Source organism: Apteryx mantelli, chromosome 16, assembly GCF_036417845.1.
Source record: "Apteryx mantelli isolate bAptMan1 chromosome 16, bAptMan1.hap1, whole genome shotgun sequence".
NCBI lineage: Eukaryota > Metazoa > Chordata > Aves > Apterygiformes > Apterygidae > Apteryx > Apteryx mantelli.
The window spans coordinates 902,274-918,496 of record NC_089993.1 but is presented as its reverse complement, the minus strand read 5'-3'; the positions used below and the strand labels follow the sequence as shown (position 1 = coordinate 918,496).

Genomic DNA, 16,223 nt, shown 5'->3' with positions numbered 1-16,223 from the left:
TGTCCTCTTCACTAATGCAGATTTTATTTCCTTATAACCTTGACAGTTACAACCTGTATTCATACTGTACAGCTTGTAGGAAGTTGCTAACTGTGACTAATCTTTGCATATTAAGAACTTATTTCTCAGTCATTCATTGACGTCTCTAAGTATAGTCAGGGTAGCAGTAAGTATAATCAGAATAGCTGTTTACACAGCAGACTGGAATACAGAGATTTCTGGTTTTGTGTAGTCTCTTTTTTGATTCAGCTTTTGTCATTGAATTCAAGCCTGACCATTCACATGGACAGAAGGTTCCCGTCAGAAATATGATAACGTTCATGACATAGAAACCACCTGTCTGCAGAGACACAGCATCTGTCTGGTAGTTAGAAAATAAGACCAAGAAAAGGGAGGTCTGATTCCTCATCCTGGTTCCATCACTTTGGGGAGATGATGTTGTTTGCCTTTAATATGAGGAAACCTCGCAGTAAGGATTGTAAGGTTCATTTCCTTATAAGTTTCCACATAGTCTTTTTAGGCTGTCTTTTTTCTTCCCCTGTTGGTTTTGTCATACTTGTTAGGGAAACCTGTTCCTTTCATTACAATAAAAGGATGTTTAAATTAGCCTGATTTGGAGAGCTTTCAGCCCACCAAACTAAGCTTTATTGTCATGTGTATGGTAAGTATAAGGCTTTGCCCCAACTAGTGTTATGGATTCATGGAAAGTTCACAGACATAAGCAAAATGCGCTTGAGTATTAGTTAAGCTTGTATAAATGGGTAGATGATAGATGATTCTGTTGTATACTGACATCTCATGAAGGATCCAATACAGCTTTCCCCAACTTGTTTTTTGCCTTAGATGGTCAGTGGGATCTCAGCAATTACCACCTAATGGACCTCGGTCACACTCACCATTCCATCCGCTGCATGGCTGTTGTGTATGACAGAGTCTGGTGTGGCTACAAGAACAAAATCCACGTCATCCAACCTAAGACAATGCAGATTGAGGTAAGAGAACAACTGTGTGTGTATGCATGCACATACATGATGTTGTATTTACTTCTAGCTGTTTTCTGCAGCAGTGTATGGAAGTGCAGAACCTCTGTGTTGTTATTGCTGACTGTAGGACCAGAACTGTCAGTCTGGGTCATCTCATGACCCAGTCTGCCAGAGGGGCACTTATTCCTTCCTCCCTTTGCAGAGCTTAAATCCTTAGATCAGTCTGAACTGAGCACTTCCTGTACCATTACTAGTGAGGCTGTAAGTCCACGTGCTGTACAAATGTTCATCTGTGCTCTACAACTGCCCTTCATATAAGGTCTAAGACTCCCTCATCTGTAGGCACTGTGGCACAACAAGAAAAATACACTTAGCAAACCTCAATGATCCCACATGCCCAAGGGAAAAAAGGAAGTTTAGAGCCTTTTTGCTGAAATATTTATTCAGTACCATGGTGTTGGTACAAAGCTGGATAACAGTGCTTTGAGTAACTCTAATCAAAGGGAGAAGAAATGCTGATTCTGAAGTTCAAATCGAAATGCCAAGGCAGTTTGCTGATCTCCAGACTTCATACTGGAGCTGTGTGTTTTCCTTTTCTACCAATCACCTTGTAAGCTCTTGATTCCTGTATTTTCTTCTTTCTGAAATGGTCTACAAAGACTGTAATAGTTCTGTCTATGAAGCAGCTGTGCAACACATCACTTCAAGCAAGGAATTTTCTTCATACTGTAGAGAACTTCTGAGGTCAGCCAGGAATTAATACATTTGCTCCAAAAACTTTGAAACCCAAACAAGTGACCTCAGCTGAGCAAAATAGAGTATATGTCTAGATAATTGTAGACCGTTCATGAACTCATGTTGGTTCACCTATTTGGCATTTCAGAAATCCTTTGATGCTCACCCTCGGCGGGAGAGCCAGGTGCGACAGCTGGCGTGGATTGGAGACGGAGTATGGGTTTCTATTCGCCTGGACTCCACTCTGAGGCTTTACCATGCCCACAGCCATCAACATCTGCAGGATGTCGACATCGAGCCTTACGTCAGCAAGATGCTAGGTGAGGCAGTAGTGACTGTCAGTAAATGGTCCGTTGCTTACTGTGACCAGAGAGATGTCAATATTCATTAGCAGGCATTGCCCCGAGTCATATGCTTTTAACTGACTCTTCAATTCTCATGCATGCTTCCTAGGCACTGGAAAGCTGGGCTTCTCATTTGTACGGATTACAGCTCTGCTCATTGCTGGCAACCGCCTCTGGGTAGGGACAGGGAATGGCGTCGTCATCTCCATCCCATTGACGGAGAGTAAGTGACATTTATCAGAGATTCTTCTGTGATCCCTCCAAATAACAGTGCTTTTGCTTGTTATTTATGCAGTATGGCAGATGGCTCTGGCAGGCTAATGCTTTCCAGACACTTTTACTCTGAACCTGCCATATTTTGATCATAGCAGCATTTGGAGAGAAGAGCCCTGACTATGAGCGACCCCAAACTTGGTCTAACACTTCCTTAATTATGGGATTAAACACTGAGTTGAATAGATTCAACCTGCCTAAAACCTAATAGATAATTGTTACTGTCCCCTTCAGTTCAGTTGAAGCAGCTTCCTCCTCAGGGGGCCAATGACACCTCTACCATCCATAAAGTCTTCTCTTGAGTGTGACCTTGACAGGACAAACAGATGTGAACTGACTCTATAGCTGCTGGAAAAGAGGAGAAATAAAGCTTTGGGAATAGTGGCAAGTCTCCAAAAGGAGGCTATGGGATGAGAAATCACCAGGAAGACCTCTGGGGGAATTTTGTGTTGGTGTAGACATCTAAACATCTCTGTGACAGTATTTTTCGGACTTAGGAAAGCTCCATTTAGTCAAATTAGGGCTCAGTTTTTATCAGTCAAGTAGAAATCAGTATTGAGCTAAATCTGACCTGGTGAGGAGACCTAGCAGTGGTAGTTAACAGGCAAGTCTCTACAGCAGGAAGGTTAATTGAAGCTCTCAGTAATCTTGTTCTGTACCTGCCAGTCAGAATCTAGGTCTTCTTTGCAGAAGGTTTGTTTCAGAGTTTAATGAAGGGAATATGCAGTTGCTTTCACTAGAAAGCAGCCAAATTTCCATTTTTCCAGCACTGCTGGCAGGCAAGCTGAGAAGCAAATGAGTGCTGTGCAAGGGGAGCAAACCTGTTGTAATCCTCCTGGAAGTGGGTGCTGAAATTGTCTCCTCTCAAGCTAGTGGAGCTGGAGATCACCAGGGCCGACACCAGGAAGTCAGTGACATAGTCCTCTCTGCGCATTGTAATCTCAGTGTCTCACTTCTGAATCCCTGTTTTAAAGCCCAATCTTTCTTGGGGCTGCTGTCATAATTCTGAGTTATGCTTGTTCCCTGCTGTAAACCAGTTGCATTATCCTTTGGGGCTTCTGTAAAAACGGTTCTGTAAAAAGTGGTTGGGATGCAGTAAGCTTTCACTAGCAATTTTAGCAATGGATCTTTGTGACCATGAACCCTCTCCTGTCTCAGATACTGCATCTGTCCTTGTAAGATAAGAGTAAGATGAGCAAGAGTAGTGTTGGTATAAATTGATCCTGAGCCTTTAGTTCCTGTTATGGTTTTGCTAGGTTTATACATTTCTGTTGCTCCCTGAATTTTCTCCCAGTAATCACCTTTTTCTTCTCTCCCATCCTGCCTATCTCTTCCCGTGCCCCTCTGTGTTCCCACTCCTTGCCTGTGCCTAGCTGTAGTCCTCCACCGAGGCCAACTCCTTGGGCTCCGGGGTAAGTTCATTGCCTCCTTCCTTCAGCTCTCACTCCTTTTGCACCCATTGACCTTTGCAGTCACTTTCCCACCCTTCCATCCTGCCATTCAGTTCTCTCCAGCCATTTCCCTTGTCACTCTCTCATTTTAAGTTCCAGAAAAGAGACCAGATGCAATAATGTAAATATCCTCATTCCCCATGGCTAAAAACATTTACATCCATCTCATCAGCCATGACATCTATTTTGTGTAAGAAGAGTACTTTACTCTTCCTCAGTAGTTCCCTTATTCTGGTAGGCCAGGTTTTGGATTGGGACTGGCTCTATCTATGCTGTAAAGTTTTCTTCAGTCAGCTATTTCCAGGAAGCAGGGGTAGACTGTCCACTGGGTCTTCCAAGGGTGCTTCTCCCATTAGTTTCCAGGCCAGTGACAGTAGCTGCTGTGGCACCTCCCAGCTGCGGATAATCAACCAAGACTCTTAACAAGAAGGACTTCTTTGAAAAATATTAAGAATTGCTTGCTTTTGTGCCAGTTAAGGCAGGGTCTTAGTTCACTGTTAAAATTTATGCTTAGGCTTACTCCAGCCTCTCCAGAGTCAGATATTTTTTCTCACTGGAAGACATTTCTGAGGCTGTCCAGGAGCATCATCAGCATGTGTCTCCTCCTTTTAAAGCATCTGATGCTGGTCACTGTCAGAAGCAAGATACTGAGCTAGAAGACCGAACTGCTAGTACCAGCCCTATCTCACAGTCAGATGAGAACATCCAAGTGTAGCTGCTCACAGCAAACCAAAGCACAAAGGTGCAGAAAGCTTTTGTTTTGGGGATCTTCCCTTTGCACACATTGACTCTCATTCTTCCATCCAAATATTTGTACATTGTCTCAGCATCCTGGCTTGAGCCTGCTAAGTAAGTCTTCTTTGTTTCTGAGGCACTTAGTAACTGAAATCCAGCCCATGTCAAAATACAGAATTACGGTCAATTAAGCAAGCAATTTAGTTCTCTCTGGAAATAAAAAATGAAGGCCTTGTGATTTTAATAGTATTTCTCTTTTACTGATGTGGGTGCATGTGAAAGGAAAGCATCTCCTATTCTGAGCCCTGAACACTTGTCTCTGTTCCCCGGTGAGTGGAAGCATTCATGTCAGTGCCTGGACCTGAAAGGTGCGGGCCCCTGAGCTCAACCTGAAATCCTTGAAAGTTGTGGATGGTGAATGTCTTTCAGGAGATGTTCATTGCTTGAGAAGCTCATCTTCTGGCATCAGGGCTAAATCGAGGACTAAGGAAGGACCGCTGCTCCATCCACAGCTGTGACATTTACTGGAGTGAGAGGCCTTCCCCAGCCACAGAGATGGCTTTCAGAAACCTGCATGCCGATAGTTTGGCATTAGCAAAGGACTTGACTTGGAAACTGAGCAGCTTTACTGATCCAGAAAATAGCAGTAATTCTCCAAGTGCATGAAGGACAAAAGCCCTTAATGTGTCATGGGGGCAGTGAACACCTTTGGTTACCCCACTGAGTATGAAAGACCAAGGTTGATCCCTAGGACAGTAAGTAATTTCTGAAGGTTGGACAGAATTGCTGCCAGAAGAGGCCTTTACTGGGACAACCTAGAGACCTTGTGTCTGGTGTGCTTTAGGGTCATTCTTGCCCACCACCTCCAGGGATGTGTACCTCATTAGTAGCCAAATATTAAATTTGATGAGAAATGTAGTTTGTTATCATGAGTAGGCGTTACCCAACCCAACAGGGAGAAGGACTATATAGTCTAGTGTCGTTTCCTGTATCGCCTCCCTTACACAAGACCTTTAGAGACCTGCACCTCTAAAGGTTTTCCTTCATGTCTCTTGAATGTTCTCTTTGGTTGAGTCCCTTCTGTAAATAGGACCAAAGCTGTCACTTACAATGTTCCTCCTCCCTGTTCTCAGCCAACAAAACCTCACCCACCTCTGGAGAGGGCAGCCGCTCTGGTGGAGTCATCCACGTGTACGGCGATGACAACAGCGACAAATCTGCCAGCAGTTTCATTCCTTATTGCTCCATGGCCCAGGCACAACTCTGTTTCCATGGCCACCGTGATGCTGTCAAGTTCTTCGTTTCAGTGCCTGGTAAGGAAGAGCACATCCCTTCCTCGTGCAGAGTCTTGTACTGTCATCTGCTCAGTGGCAGGAGCTGGAGCTGCTCGGCAGCAGAAGGCTGTCAGCATCATTTCGATCTCCTGCAGATCACCGTGACTCAGACACTGGTAGTTTAGACTGTAATGTCTTCCAGATTTCACCAGCAGAAGGGATTGACCTGTCTAGTGGAGTCTGTGTAATTGTGCTAAGTGCATGGGGCTTGAGCAAAGGCACTGACAGCACCTCCCTCCTGTTCCAGGCAATGTTCTAGCGACCCTGAATGGGAGCGTGTTGGATAGCCCCTCGGAGAACCCCAGCACAGCAGCCACCGAGACTGAGGGGCAGAAGCTGAAGAACGTCCTGGTGCTGAGCGGAGGAGAAGGGTACATCGATTTCCGGATTGGTGAGTGCCTGTGGTGGGAGGCGTCTGGGACAGGAGGAGGTGCAGGGCCACAGCACTGGAGAGAGGGAACACTGCTGTGGGGAGAGAAATCTGAAAAGCGAGGCTGCTTGCTTCTCCTGCATCCTGCTGCTGGGGCAGATAGCAGGCATTTCCTTGCACAACATAAGGCTGCCAAACTCTGCCCCTGTCTGTGCCTGTGCTACCACACAGGCTGCAATAATGGCTCTGAAAAGAATAAAATGCTGTACCAGCAGCTCCAAACACTGCTGTCCCGCTGTGGTCACTTGCGCCACTCTAGGGCATTCTGTGTCGTAAACATTGGCTTCCCCAAACTGAATAGGGCTGGGTTTGCCTACTCCTGGAGGTAGTTTGTTCCATTTATACAGGCTTGCTTCAGAAAAGCACCCTGTGGTTATAAAGCTCCTCCAGGCATAAAGGGAGGTTTCAGCTCGTGCTGTTTGTAATCAGACTGCAGAGATCGTGTAGCAGGGATATTAGCCTCTTGTGAAGGATTCCAGGGCAGTGTAAATTTGGGTTCTGCTTCCCACCTTCTTTACTCTCTGTTTTCTCTCCTCAGGGGATGGAGAAGATGATGAGACGGAAGAGAATGCAGGAGATGCCACCCAGGTGAAGCCAGTACTTTCCAAGGCTGAAAGGAGCCACATTATCGTGTGGCAAGTATCATATATCCCTGAGTGAGAATTTTTCCTTTCCTACCAATGTAAGTCTCCCTCCTCCCACCTGAATGCCAAGATGTACATACAGAACTCCTGCATTATACCTACTGCTGGAAACCAACCCCAGACAACTGCAACGGCTCCTGCCTTGGACTGTGACCCCCTTCTAACCTCTGAACTTGCAGCTTTCATCTTGGGCCTGTGCGCTTTCTGCGTGGTTGGATTGTTGTTCTGCTCTGGAGCTGGCGTCTACAAGGAGAGAAATGGCAGCTCATTGATGAAGTGAAGCTTGGAGCCAGAACGGTGCAAACCCTTTGCCCAGGGCCCGGGAGCTGGGAGCTGGATAGGTGGCGCAGGTTCTCCAGCAGGTTGCCTCACTCCCATCTGCATGAGCAGCAGTACGTCACCCCAGCGTCCCCCACCAAAGCTGCGACGGTGAATCACAACTCTCTAGCACCTCGGCAGAAATCCTTTCTAGTTCACCAGTGGAATTTCCACCTTACCCACTCTGCATAGGGTACACCTAAGCACAGAATAATATCCCATGGACTGAGAGCAGCCAGGACCAAGCCCAAGCCAGGAACCTTCAACAGAAAGGAGTGTCAAGGTTTCAGAATTACTTCTGCTGTTTGGCTGGAGAGGGTAACAGTGTCATGAACAGTTACTGTGGGGAACGCATTCTCTGTACATGCAAATGGAAGGTCTCCCTCTTCTTCTGCTGCTGTTGTCTTAGCAGTAGTGTTCTGAGTGACTGTGTGCCCAGGGAGGGCTGTTCGGTAGGGTCAGATGGAAGATGGGTGTTTTATGGCAGAGGCCACAGGGGCTTTGGAATCTGCAGTAGCAAAAGGGTACTGGAACCTTGTTAGTTAGAGAACAGAAAAGTCAGCAGTACTTTTAACTCTCCCTTACAAAACTGCCAGGTAGGAAAAGACTCTTGAGTTCATTCTTTTTATGAGCCTGAGAAATTCAGTGAGAAAGCTAGCTCTGTATAGTGTTTGTTGGCTTTTAAAACACAGGCGAGGGCAGAATACATTGATGAGCTGTGGTTCTGTGTTAATGCAGTGAAGTTACCTCGACTCATAAGGATGTGTCCCCTTCTGGGAACTGCTGGTGTTCAGCATGGAGGAGATGTCTGTTTTCCTTCACACCGTAGCTGTGAGGTTAGGAAGGACTGTGTAGGTGCAGTCAAGGTATAGAAAGGCTGTGTCTTGCCTGAGGTCACGCAAAAAGGAATGAGGCCAGGTCTCCTGACCTCTTTACCTAACGTGACAAGCACTGACTGGCCTTGCTACTGGTCAAAAAGCTGGAAATGTCTGACTCCTGAAAAGAATGATGACCCCTGAGAGAAATGCTGACCACCCTACTTGTGTAAGCGGTACTGTGGGATTGCAGGAGCGTGTCCTGCTTGCAGGAGAAGCAGCAAGAAGTGGGGCCAGCAAGAGCAGTTTTAGGCTACAATGCTAGCTCCGGATACAGAGGTAAGATTTGTCCAACACACACTTCACTTCCTTTCTGACAGTGGAAACAGTCCTGTCTCCAGAAGGGCAAGTCCTGCTTCCCTGCAGCACTCCCTTCTGGATGTGCAGGACTAGAGTGAGCAGCAGTTGTTAGCAGTGGATTTGGTGGTCCTGTTTCTTCCCTGAGCTGGGCAGCAGTCTGGGGCTCACAGATATATCTTTGTGCCAGCATGGCACGGCAGTGTCCAGATTTAGCAGTGCTGAAGTGCTTTTTGGGTCCACAGTTCAGAGAAAGGCTGGGGCACACACATTGCCTCCAAGGAGGCAAGGATACGTATCCAGAGAACAGAGGCCTCAGCCACCAAATTCACAGGAGCAGTGTTGCCTTGTGCTGCCTGTGAGCAGCGCTGGCTTACACTCACATCACTCCTTGTAGAGTGAGGCAGGTAACCAGCAGGATAGGCGTTCTCCAGCCACCAGCATGCCAGGCTCTGTGGCTGCCGTTTGGCTGAGGAATTTTTTTGAGCAGCCCGCTTGTGTGCAGCGGGAACCTCTGGGGACGCTTCACTGGGCACTGCTGACTGGGCCAGTCTTGTTCTGCTGCCACTTTCCCAAAATGCTTTCTGCTAGGATGGGCTCTTTGAGTTGCAATACAGAGTGCAGAAGGGGTAACAAGAAGGTAGACGTTTCGACAGCAGATTCCACAAACATCTAACAGTTCATGCCAAGTAAACTTCATAATTTGGACTAACTTAAGGGGAAAAAAAGCCCTAGTAGGACCCATTCCTTAGCTTTATAGAACTTTCCATATGAAAATACAGAAGTGCAATACTGTTACCTCTTACTGTTTGTTCTGTATCTGGTTTTAGAAGTCACAGTGACACTACCTGTCACCTGTTACCCACCAGTCCCTGGCGACATAAGGAAATAGGTCTGAGGCCTCTACCAACAGGTTCCTTTCCAGTTTGATGCATATTTTCCTCCAAGAGAAGCACATGTTTAAAAGGGGGCAGCTACAGCTAAGTAAAACCAGCCTCTGCTGTCACACTCCTATCAGCATTTGGTGGCTACTGGGCAGCAAGGTGAAGAGCTGACTGGCTTCAACACACTTCCCTGTCATATCTCCACTGTGATGTATGTAAAGTATCTTGTATGTTACAAAAGGATTTTAAAAAGTGTCTTAAGGCCTGTAAACTCCGCTGTTTGGTCAGAAGATGGCATTCTGTAAAGAGACTGCTGTATGAATACGTTCCCATGCTTCGTCCCCTATGCTATCAAACAATGAACCATATCTGTTCTGTATGTAATAAATGTGTTAACATCAGCAAGTGCCAGTGTGTTGTGTTTCAGGCACTGGGCTTTCTGCTCAGCTTGTAGCGAGGCTTTTAAAAGGATTGGTGTGGCTGTCAGCTCAAATGTTCACTATTTAGCTACTGGCTATCTACAGCTGTCCTTGGTGGGGGGTCCTCTTCAGAGGAGACCCCAGGGTCAACACGAGTCTCAGCTTTCAGAGCTCAAGTTGCCAATGTCCCCTAGATGGTACTTGACAGGGCTCATAGGAATCAATGATGCTCAGCAATCCTGCCTTCAGGATGCCGAGTCCATCCACTTGTCTGTTCCTCTTAGTCCCGGTAGCATTTAGACAAGTTCATACCTATTCTATAGAAGTTAATTAACTCAAGGAATGTACGCAGCTATAATAGATAAGGGGTAACAGGAAAGTAGTGAAAATTATTGTGAATAAGGCTATAAATAGCAACATTGCCCATTGTCAGGCTTTAAAATGAGTTGCAGCAAGCAGGTTCCCTTGCCATTAGCTTCCTAAATGATTTTAATGTCTTGACAAGCCATGGCTGCTTCCTCATTAGTTGCATTGCCTGTGCATCCCTCGGGCACGCAAGGAAAATTGCAGCTAGCAGCACATTGCAGTATCAATAAAATATGTCATTCAGTGCAGCAGCTTTGAGGACGGAGTGCTCAGCTCACATCCCTTTTAACGCACCACTCTGCCAGCACTGGCCCAAATTGGCCACCATCCTCTCCACCCTCCCAATCCCTGCAGAGAATAACCAGTGGAAGACTTCAATGTTTATTATTAAGAAAAAGCAAACAGCTAAGTGTTACAGGACCAAACTGACTCTGTAATGGATGTGGAGTTGTAGACAAACATGACAAACTGGGGCTGTGTGGCTTTACAGAAGTGTGTCCCAAAAGGGAACCTCCGAGATCAAAGAAGGGTCTCTCAAGACATCCCAGGGCTTGGTGCTAAGAGTCTACAGGTGTCAGAGCCCTGATGGCACCAACTGACCATGACTGCCCTGACCAGCCCCATCTGCCCCTTTCCTGCCCCCGCCCATGGCCCAGGAGCCCCATGTAAGCACAGAAGCAGTTTGGGCATCTGGGCTTCAACATCCCGCTGGCCTGCAAGCAGTAGGTTCCCAAGTCACTGCAGCAATGTGTGTGAGCAGAGAGGCAGGTACCATCCCATGGATTCACCAGCTGCCAGCAGAAACCGGCACCAAGAAGCAGCTGAGCTCCCTTACAGGGCTTGGTTTATGCCAGGCCACAGGTGCACGAGAGGCCACAGCAGCAGCCCCAGGGATCACTCAGGGATCCTCCTCTCAGCTACACCAGCAGGAACACAGCCCCAGGCTGTTCGTCCTGGCCTGACACCCACCTCCAGCGTGACACAGCAACTCTGCCAGTGAAATAACTGCGGCTGGGCTGGACTAGAGCAGGACTAGTGCCCAGCGTGCTGCAACCAGTCCCCTCACCCAAGCTCCGGCTTGGGGAGCCTTACACACAAGACAGCAGAAGAGAAGAAAGAGGCTTTATTGGCACTGTTGCTTTACATTTATTTTTTCACTCTGCAAAAAGCACACCCTTGCAGAGCTGTATCGACTGAGCCCCTCAGCGACACAGCTGTGAAGCCCAAATGTGCCTTTGCCTCCAGATCTCCCATCAGTGACCCTGTGCGATTTGTGCTTCCATGATTTAATACAAGCACATCATGTTCTCAGTCAGGATTTTTGGGGATCCCCTACGAAGCCATTGCATGGTACAGTAACATGAGGAAAACCCCATCCAGAACTGCTTCCATTAAAGCAATGGGATGTAACAGTATTAAAAATACATTCTCAGTTCGGTGCAGCTGAGGTGAAAAGCCTGTTTCAAGCACAGGGTCGCACTAGTGAGCATTGCTAAGGCAGTATGTTCTTTCCTCCTTCCTTCAGCTTTTTGGCAGTTAGGAAAAATCCCATTCTGTTCGTTGGTGATTTTTGCATTTCCTGTGTCATTATTATCAAGTATACTGAACTCAGGTCTTTCTTTTACAGTCAAATGCCTTTGGTTTCCAGGTATGCAGTTTGCTTATTCTGGCTAGGGTCCGAGGAGACACCTTGAAGAAATCTCCCCCAATGGCATGGTGTAATAACAAGTGTCAGAGTGACTAACCTAAGAGCAACTCTAGAGGCTGCACTAAGGAGTTATGTTTTTGCACCTTTCACCACAACATACTCCACTGAAATGAGGGGTAGTTTGCTACTGGCTTCAAATAGTAAGAGCTAATCCTACCTACTTCACATCACTAGAATTAAAGTTTCTCTCCTCTCCTGATGGCCATCTCTGGGAATAACACTTACTATCTAAAGTCGTGTTCCTCCCATGTTGTTCATTGCTATCATATGTAACTCGGATGAATCTGCACCGGTTAGGAAGGGTCTGATAAGATAAAGGCTCTGCACTTGGACCTCAACCAACCGTGTGGATGATCTCCATGCGGGGCGGGGGGGAATCAAGCTATTTTCTTAGAAGTATGCTACAGATGTAAGAACTCATTTATTCTGCTAGGTTTGCACACAGCTCTGAAATAAGGAGATATCCTTACATCAGCTTTCTGTGATTTAAATAGGACCTAAATTATCTGACAAGCGTTCTTAAAAAAACCCCTCATTTTCAGGCTCTAAAGGGAACCGTGCTCCAAAGAATTGTAGCTGAATGACAGGAGCTATGAATTCAGAGAATATACAGAGAACCAAGAAGGTCCCTCTGGTGACAGATTGAAATTAAGAAAAAAAATCTGCATGGATCTGCATCTTCCCTTTCAGAAGAGGTCACTGTATGGTCCTGGGGAGAAAGTGAAGTGAGAAAACCTGGATGTGCCATACAACAGTGGGCAAATGTGCCTTCTGTAAGAAGTTGATGTGCTTCTAACACACAGCAAGAGCATATGGGAAGCTCAGGTCACACAACAAGTCTTTATACTGGCGTCCCTGCAGCTTTTTGCTTTGCAACCCGAAGGCGAGAAGCCATGACCTTCTCCAGATCAATCATCGGCTCCTCTGTGATTGGTTTTCCCTCTTTCTGCCATTGAGCAAGGATCATGGCTCGGAGCAGAGGCGGGTATGGAAGGTACCGAATGGTCTCTTCTGGCACTGGGGTGAATTTCTTGAAGGCCTCCTCCTCATGCTTGGGCACCATTCGCCAGTCATGGTACATGACTTTGTCGATCTCTCTCACTTCTTCTTCAGTTTTGCCTGAGAAAAAGAAGATGAACACCAGTGGACAACGCTATCAGCAACAAACTCCCTCCAGGAAATGCAGCAAGCGCAGGCTCTCCAGTATCGCTGTTGCTATAACTGGCAATAGCAAAGGAGATTTTGAAAGGATCACACAGTATTTTCACTGCTATACTGCAGGATCCCACTTCTGCCCATGGAAATTAAAACAGAAACAGACTGAAAAGACTACAAGCAAGTTGCTCTAATTCTATGGTTGACTTCCTCTTTTAATTTAAAAAGTCACTTCATCTCTCACTGATTTAGTTTCCATGGTTGAAGAATAAGAGTAATTTCTCCCTACAGTAATGAAAGTTCCCTGGGAAGCTTAATGATATATATATATAAATGTATATATATAAACTTCAAAAGCTTTCAATAAAGTGTTTCAGAAACTAATAAAAACATTCATATCGCTAATATTAAGCTAATATTAGGCTTTAAAAAAAAGGCAAATTCCCCCATCTAACTCCAAGTGTGTGCAATGCCAGTTTACTTGCCAACATGGCTGTTTTACTGATGATTTTACCCAGAATATCCTCGTGCTTTCATTCTATGTCTTGCCTTTGAAGTTTAGGGATGGAAGGCAACTCTGTCACCTCACCTAATCCTCTGTCAGTGCAGTGTCTTTTCCCATTGTCAGTCTACACTGGCTCTCCCACAATATTCTTGGAAATGTATTCTATGACAGCTACATCCCGCCATTAGAAACTAAACTATGGAGAATTTCTTTTCTCATTAACAAAGTTAAGAAAAACAAAACTTCCCAAATGGGAGGGTCATGGTTCTCCTGCAGCTCACCGTACCCTGCACTTTATTCTCTGGTTTTGCTTATGAATGTTTTCTCTTAAGCTTTTTTGTGAAAGAAAGCAAGTTGTTTTTACCTCTGAAGGTCAGATATCCCCACGCTTTTCCATGATCCATATTCTGCAAAGAAAATAAGAATTGGTTGCGGGCAGTGACAGACGTTACTTGCCACAGAAAGAGGAGGCTCAGCTAGGAGCGGTGCTCTACCTCGGCCGTGTAGTCCACCTTGACCTTGGTGATGACCCAGTAGCAGGGCTCGTCGTGCTGCCAGAGCCAGGACTTGCGGGTGACCACGCGGCCCACGCCGAAGAGCGGCAGGCGGCAGAGCAGCGTGAAGAGGCGGTTCTCGTTGCGCACGTCCTCCCAGGCCAGCACCGGCAGCCGCTTCTGCGTCAGCGGCCGCCGCATGGTCTCGTAGTCCAGGGCGAAGCGCTGCGAGTCCCGCGGCCGGTTCTTCAGCGCCCGGTACTCGCGGATCTTCTTCGCCATGGCGGCGATGGGCCGGTACAGCTTCTTGCGGGCCATGGCGCCTGCCTGCCGGGCCGCCCTGAGCCGAGCCGAGCCGAGCCGAGCCGCCGGGTCCTGGCCGCGCCGCGCTGCCCCTCAGGCCGCCTCAGCGCCCGGCAGCTTCCGGTGCCGCCCGCGCGCCGTCCCGCCCCGCCCGGAAGCGCTGCGGCCTGGCGGCTCCCGCGCGGGGGGGTGGTGGCAGCGGAACGCTTGTGCCGCGGCCGAGGAACCCGGGGGTCCCCGGCCGGGCCGGGCCGAGCGGCTGCGGGCGGCGGGGGGACTTGGAGCCGGCGCCTCGCCTCGCCTCGCCTCTCCCCGGGCCCGGCTCCGGCCCCGCGTTACGGCCGGGGGCACGGCCTCCGCTCATGCCGGGGGCGAGCCGAGGCTCCCTGGGCCCTCCCGTCGCGGCAAGTACCTTCCGGCACTGCTCTTTTGAAGCAAGGCAGCGGTTCGTTTTTCAAGCTGGTCGCTGATCTGGGCAGCTTCCTTTTCACCTGTGCAGCTGAGCGCTCCCTGGGCCTCCTGTCTTCCTGAACCACTTTCTGCATCAGTCCTCAACCCTCCACCGAACAGGCTTTCTCTGCGCATGCTTTCAAATCCCCTCCTTCCAGCTGCTCTCATATTCTTTATGAGCCACCTCACTAACTGCCCTGCCTACAACATTAAGTTCTGTTCTGAACCTGGCTTATTGCATGTATTACCTATCAACAGTTGGTTGCTGTTAAAAACAGCTCTAACAGGAGCAAACACGAGGTACAGTTGGATTACTGACACGGGAGTGCTACGCGCTTCATATGGAAGTGGAAAGGTCCTGCAAGACCCCTCACTGTTCATTGTGGGCATGAGTCAAGACTGAAACATCTGGGCCTTCAGAGACACTTTTTAGCAATGCTGTTACATTTTAATACATTAGACAGTCTCTTTTGATCAGCATGTTGCTGTTGTCAAGATAGATTTTAATTACTGAAAACAACATTCATCAATTTCAAGCCCTTCTTTAAACCACGAAGAAGGAAACTTTCAAAAACATGGAGTAATCATTCAGGTAGATTTCTCATTGCTTTTTTAGGGAGAATAAGACAAAGGTTAAAAGTCCAAGGCCAGAGTGCAAGGTCAGAGTCAGAAACTGAACCAAGGCCCGAATTCAGGTCTTTTAACTCCATCTACCAGAACCAGACAAACTCCCCTGGCAAGAACTGCTCTGACAGCAGTGCCCTGATGCAACACATGAGCATATGGTCAAGAATCAGTGACTGCGTTACAGATTTCAGTAGGAAACTGCACAGGTTTGGCTATAGTAGCCCCTGGATTATGGCCACAGACTGGTAAATTAAACCCATCATGTTAGAGGTTTTTTTCCTAAATGCCATATCTTATACAGAAAGAAACCTCTCCATTCTGCTAATGCCTTAGAGACCTTTATTAAAGATGTTCAGGCATAGAAACCAGCTTCTGTCAGCAGTCAACCACAATCAATGTTTGGGAGAAAAAGAGGTTGGCAGGGGTTGGATGGCAAAACAAATCAAGTAACACACCTCAGTTTTAAAAGGCTGTTACTTCTCTTAAAACATGGACTTTTCTCCTAATATAGTGCAACTCTCTTGAAAAGGAGAGAGGGGTTGTAACATGGAAGACAGATCTGATTAAGTAAGTTGATAACACTGGTTTAGAATGAGATACGTGCCTTCAGTTCACCCAGCTGTGGGAGAAACAGAGCAGAGAAGGTAAAGCAGCTATGACAGGGCACAGAGCAGGTAACATGCATGGCTGTGAAGCACTGAGAAAGCCCCAAGCTCTAGCCTTTCAAGGCACCTGTTTGCAGGTTTCTGTGGGGGCACAGAGAGGAAGAAGACATATGGATGGTTGAAAAATTGTGAAATGAGTTTAGTCAGAAGAACAGAAAGGAAGGGTAATGGCAAAACACGTCAAGTCATCAGGAAAAAATAAGGCAATACTTTAAAACTGGCAGCTAG

At 47.2% G+C, this 16,223-nt stretch overlaps 2 protein-coding genes across 2 annotated transcripts in view; one reads left to right on the top strand and one right to left on the bottom strand.

Annotated features, from left to right (window-relative positions):
- MAPK8IP3 (mitogen-activated protein kinase 8 interacting protein 3) overlaps positions 1–9,704 on the top strand; it is an 86,853-nt gene extending 77,149 nt beyond the window's left edge. The window contains exons 24-30 of the mRNA XM_013939942.2: positions 844–992; positions 1,867–2,038; positions 2,172–2,285; positions 3,709–3,747; positions 5,655–5,834; positions 6,103–6,246; positions 6,824–9,704. Of these exons, the coding sequence (XP_013795396.1) occupies positions 844–992; positions 1,867–2,038; positions 2,172–2,285; positions 3,709–3,747; positions 5,655–5,834; positions 6,103–6,246; positions 6,824–6,945 (920 nt within the window). The 3' untranslated portion in view covers positions 6,946–9,704. The remainder of the gene's footprint in view (positions 1–843; positions 993–1,866; positions 2,039–2,171; positions 2,286–3,708; positions 3,748–5,654; positions 5,835–6,102; positions 6,247–6,823) is intronic.
- A 1,490-nt stretch (positions 9,705–11,194) lies between these two features.
- Positions 11,195–14,342, bottom strand: MRPS34 (mitochondrial ribosomal protein S34). Its single transcript, XM_067306501.1, has 3 exons — positions 13,951–14,342; positions 13,821–13,863; positions 11,195–12,915 (listed from the first exon to the last, which is right to left on the bottom strand). The coding sequence occupies exons 1-3, from the start codon at positions 14,266–14,268 to the stop codon at positions 12,638–12,640; spliced, it is 639 nt and encodes a 212-aa protein (XP_067162602.1). The 5' UTR covers positions 14,269–14,342; the 3' UTR covers positions 11,195–12,637.
- Between the last annotated feature and the right edge of the window lie 1,881 nt (positions 14,343–16,223).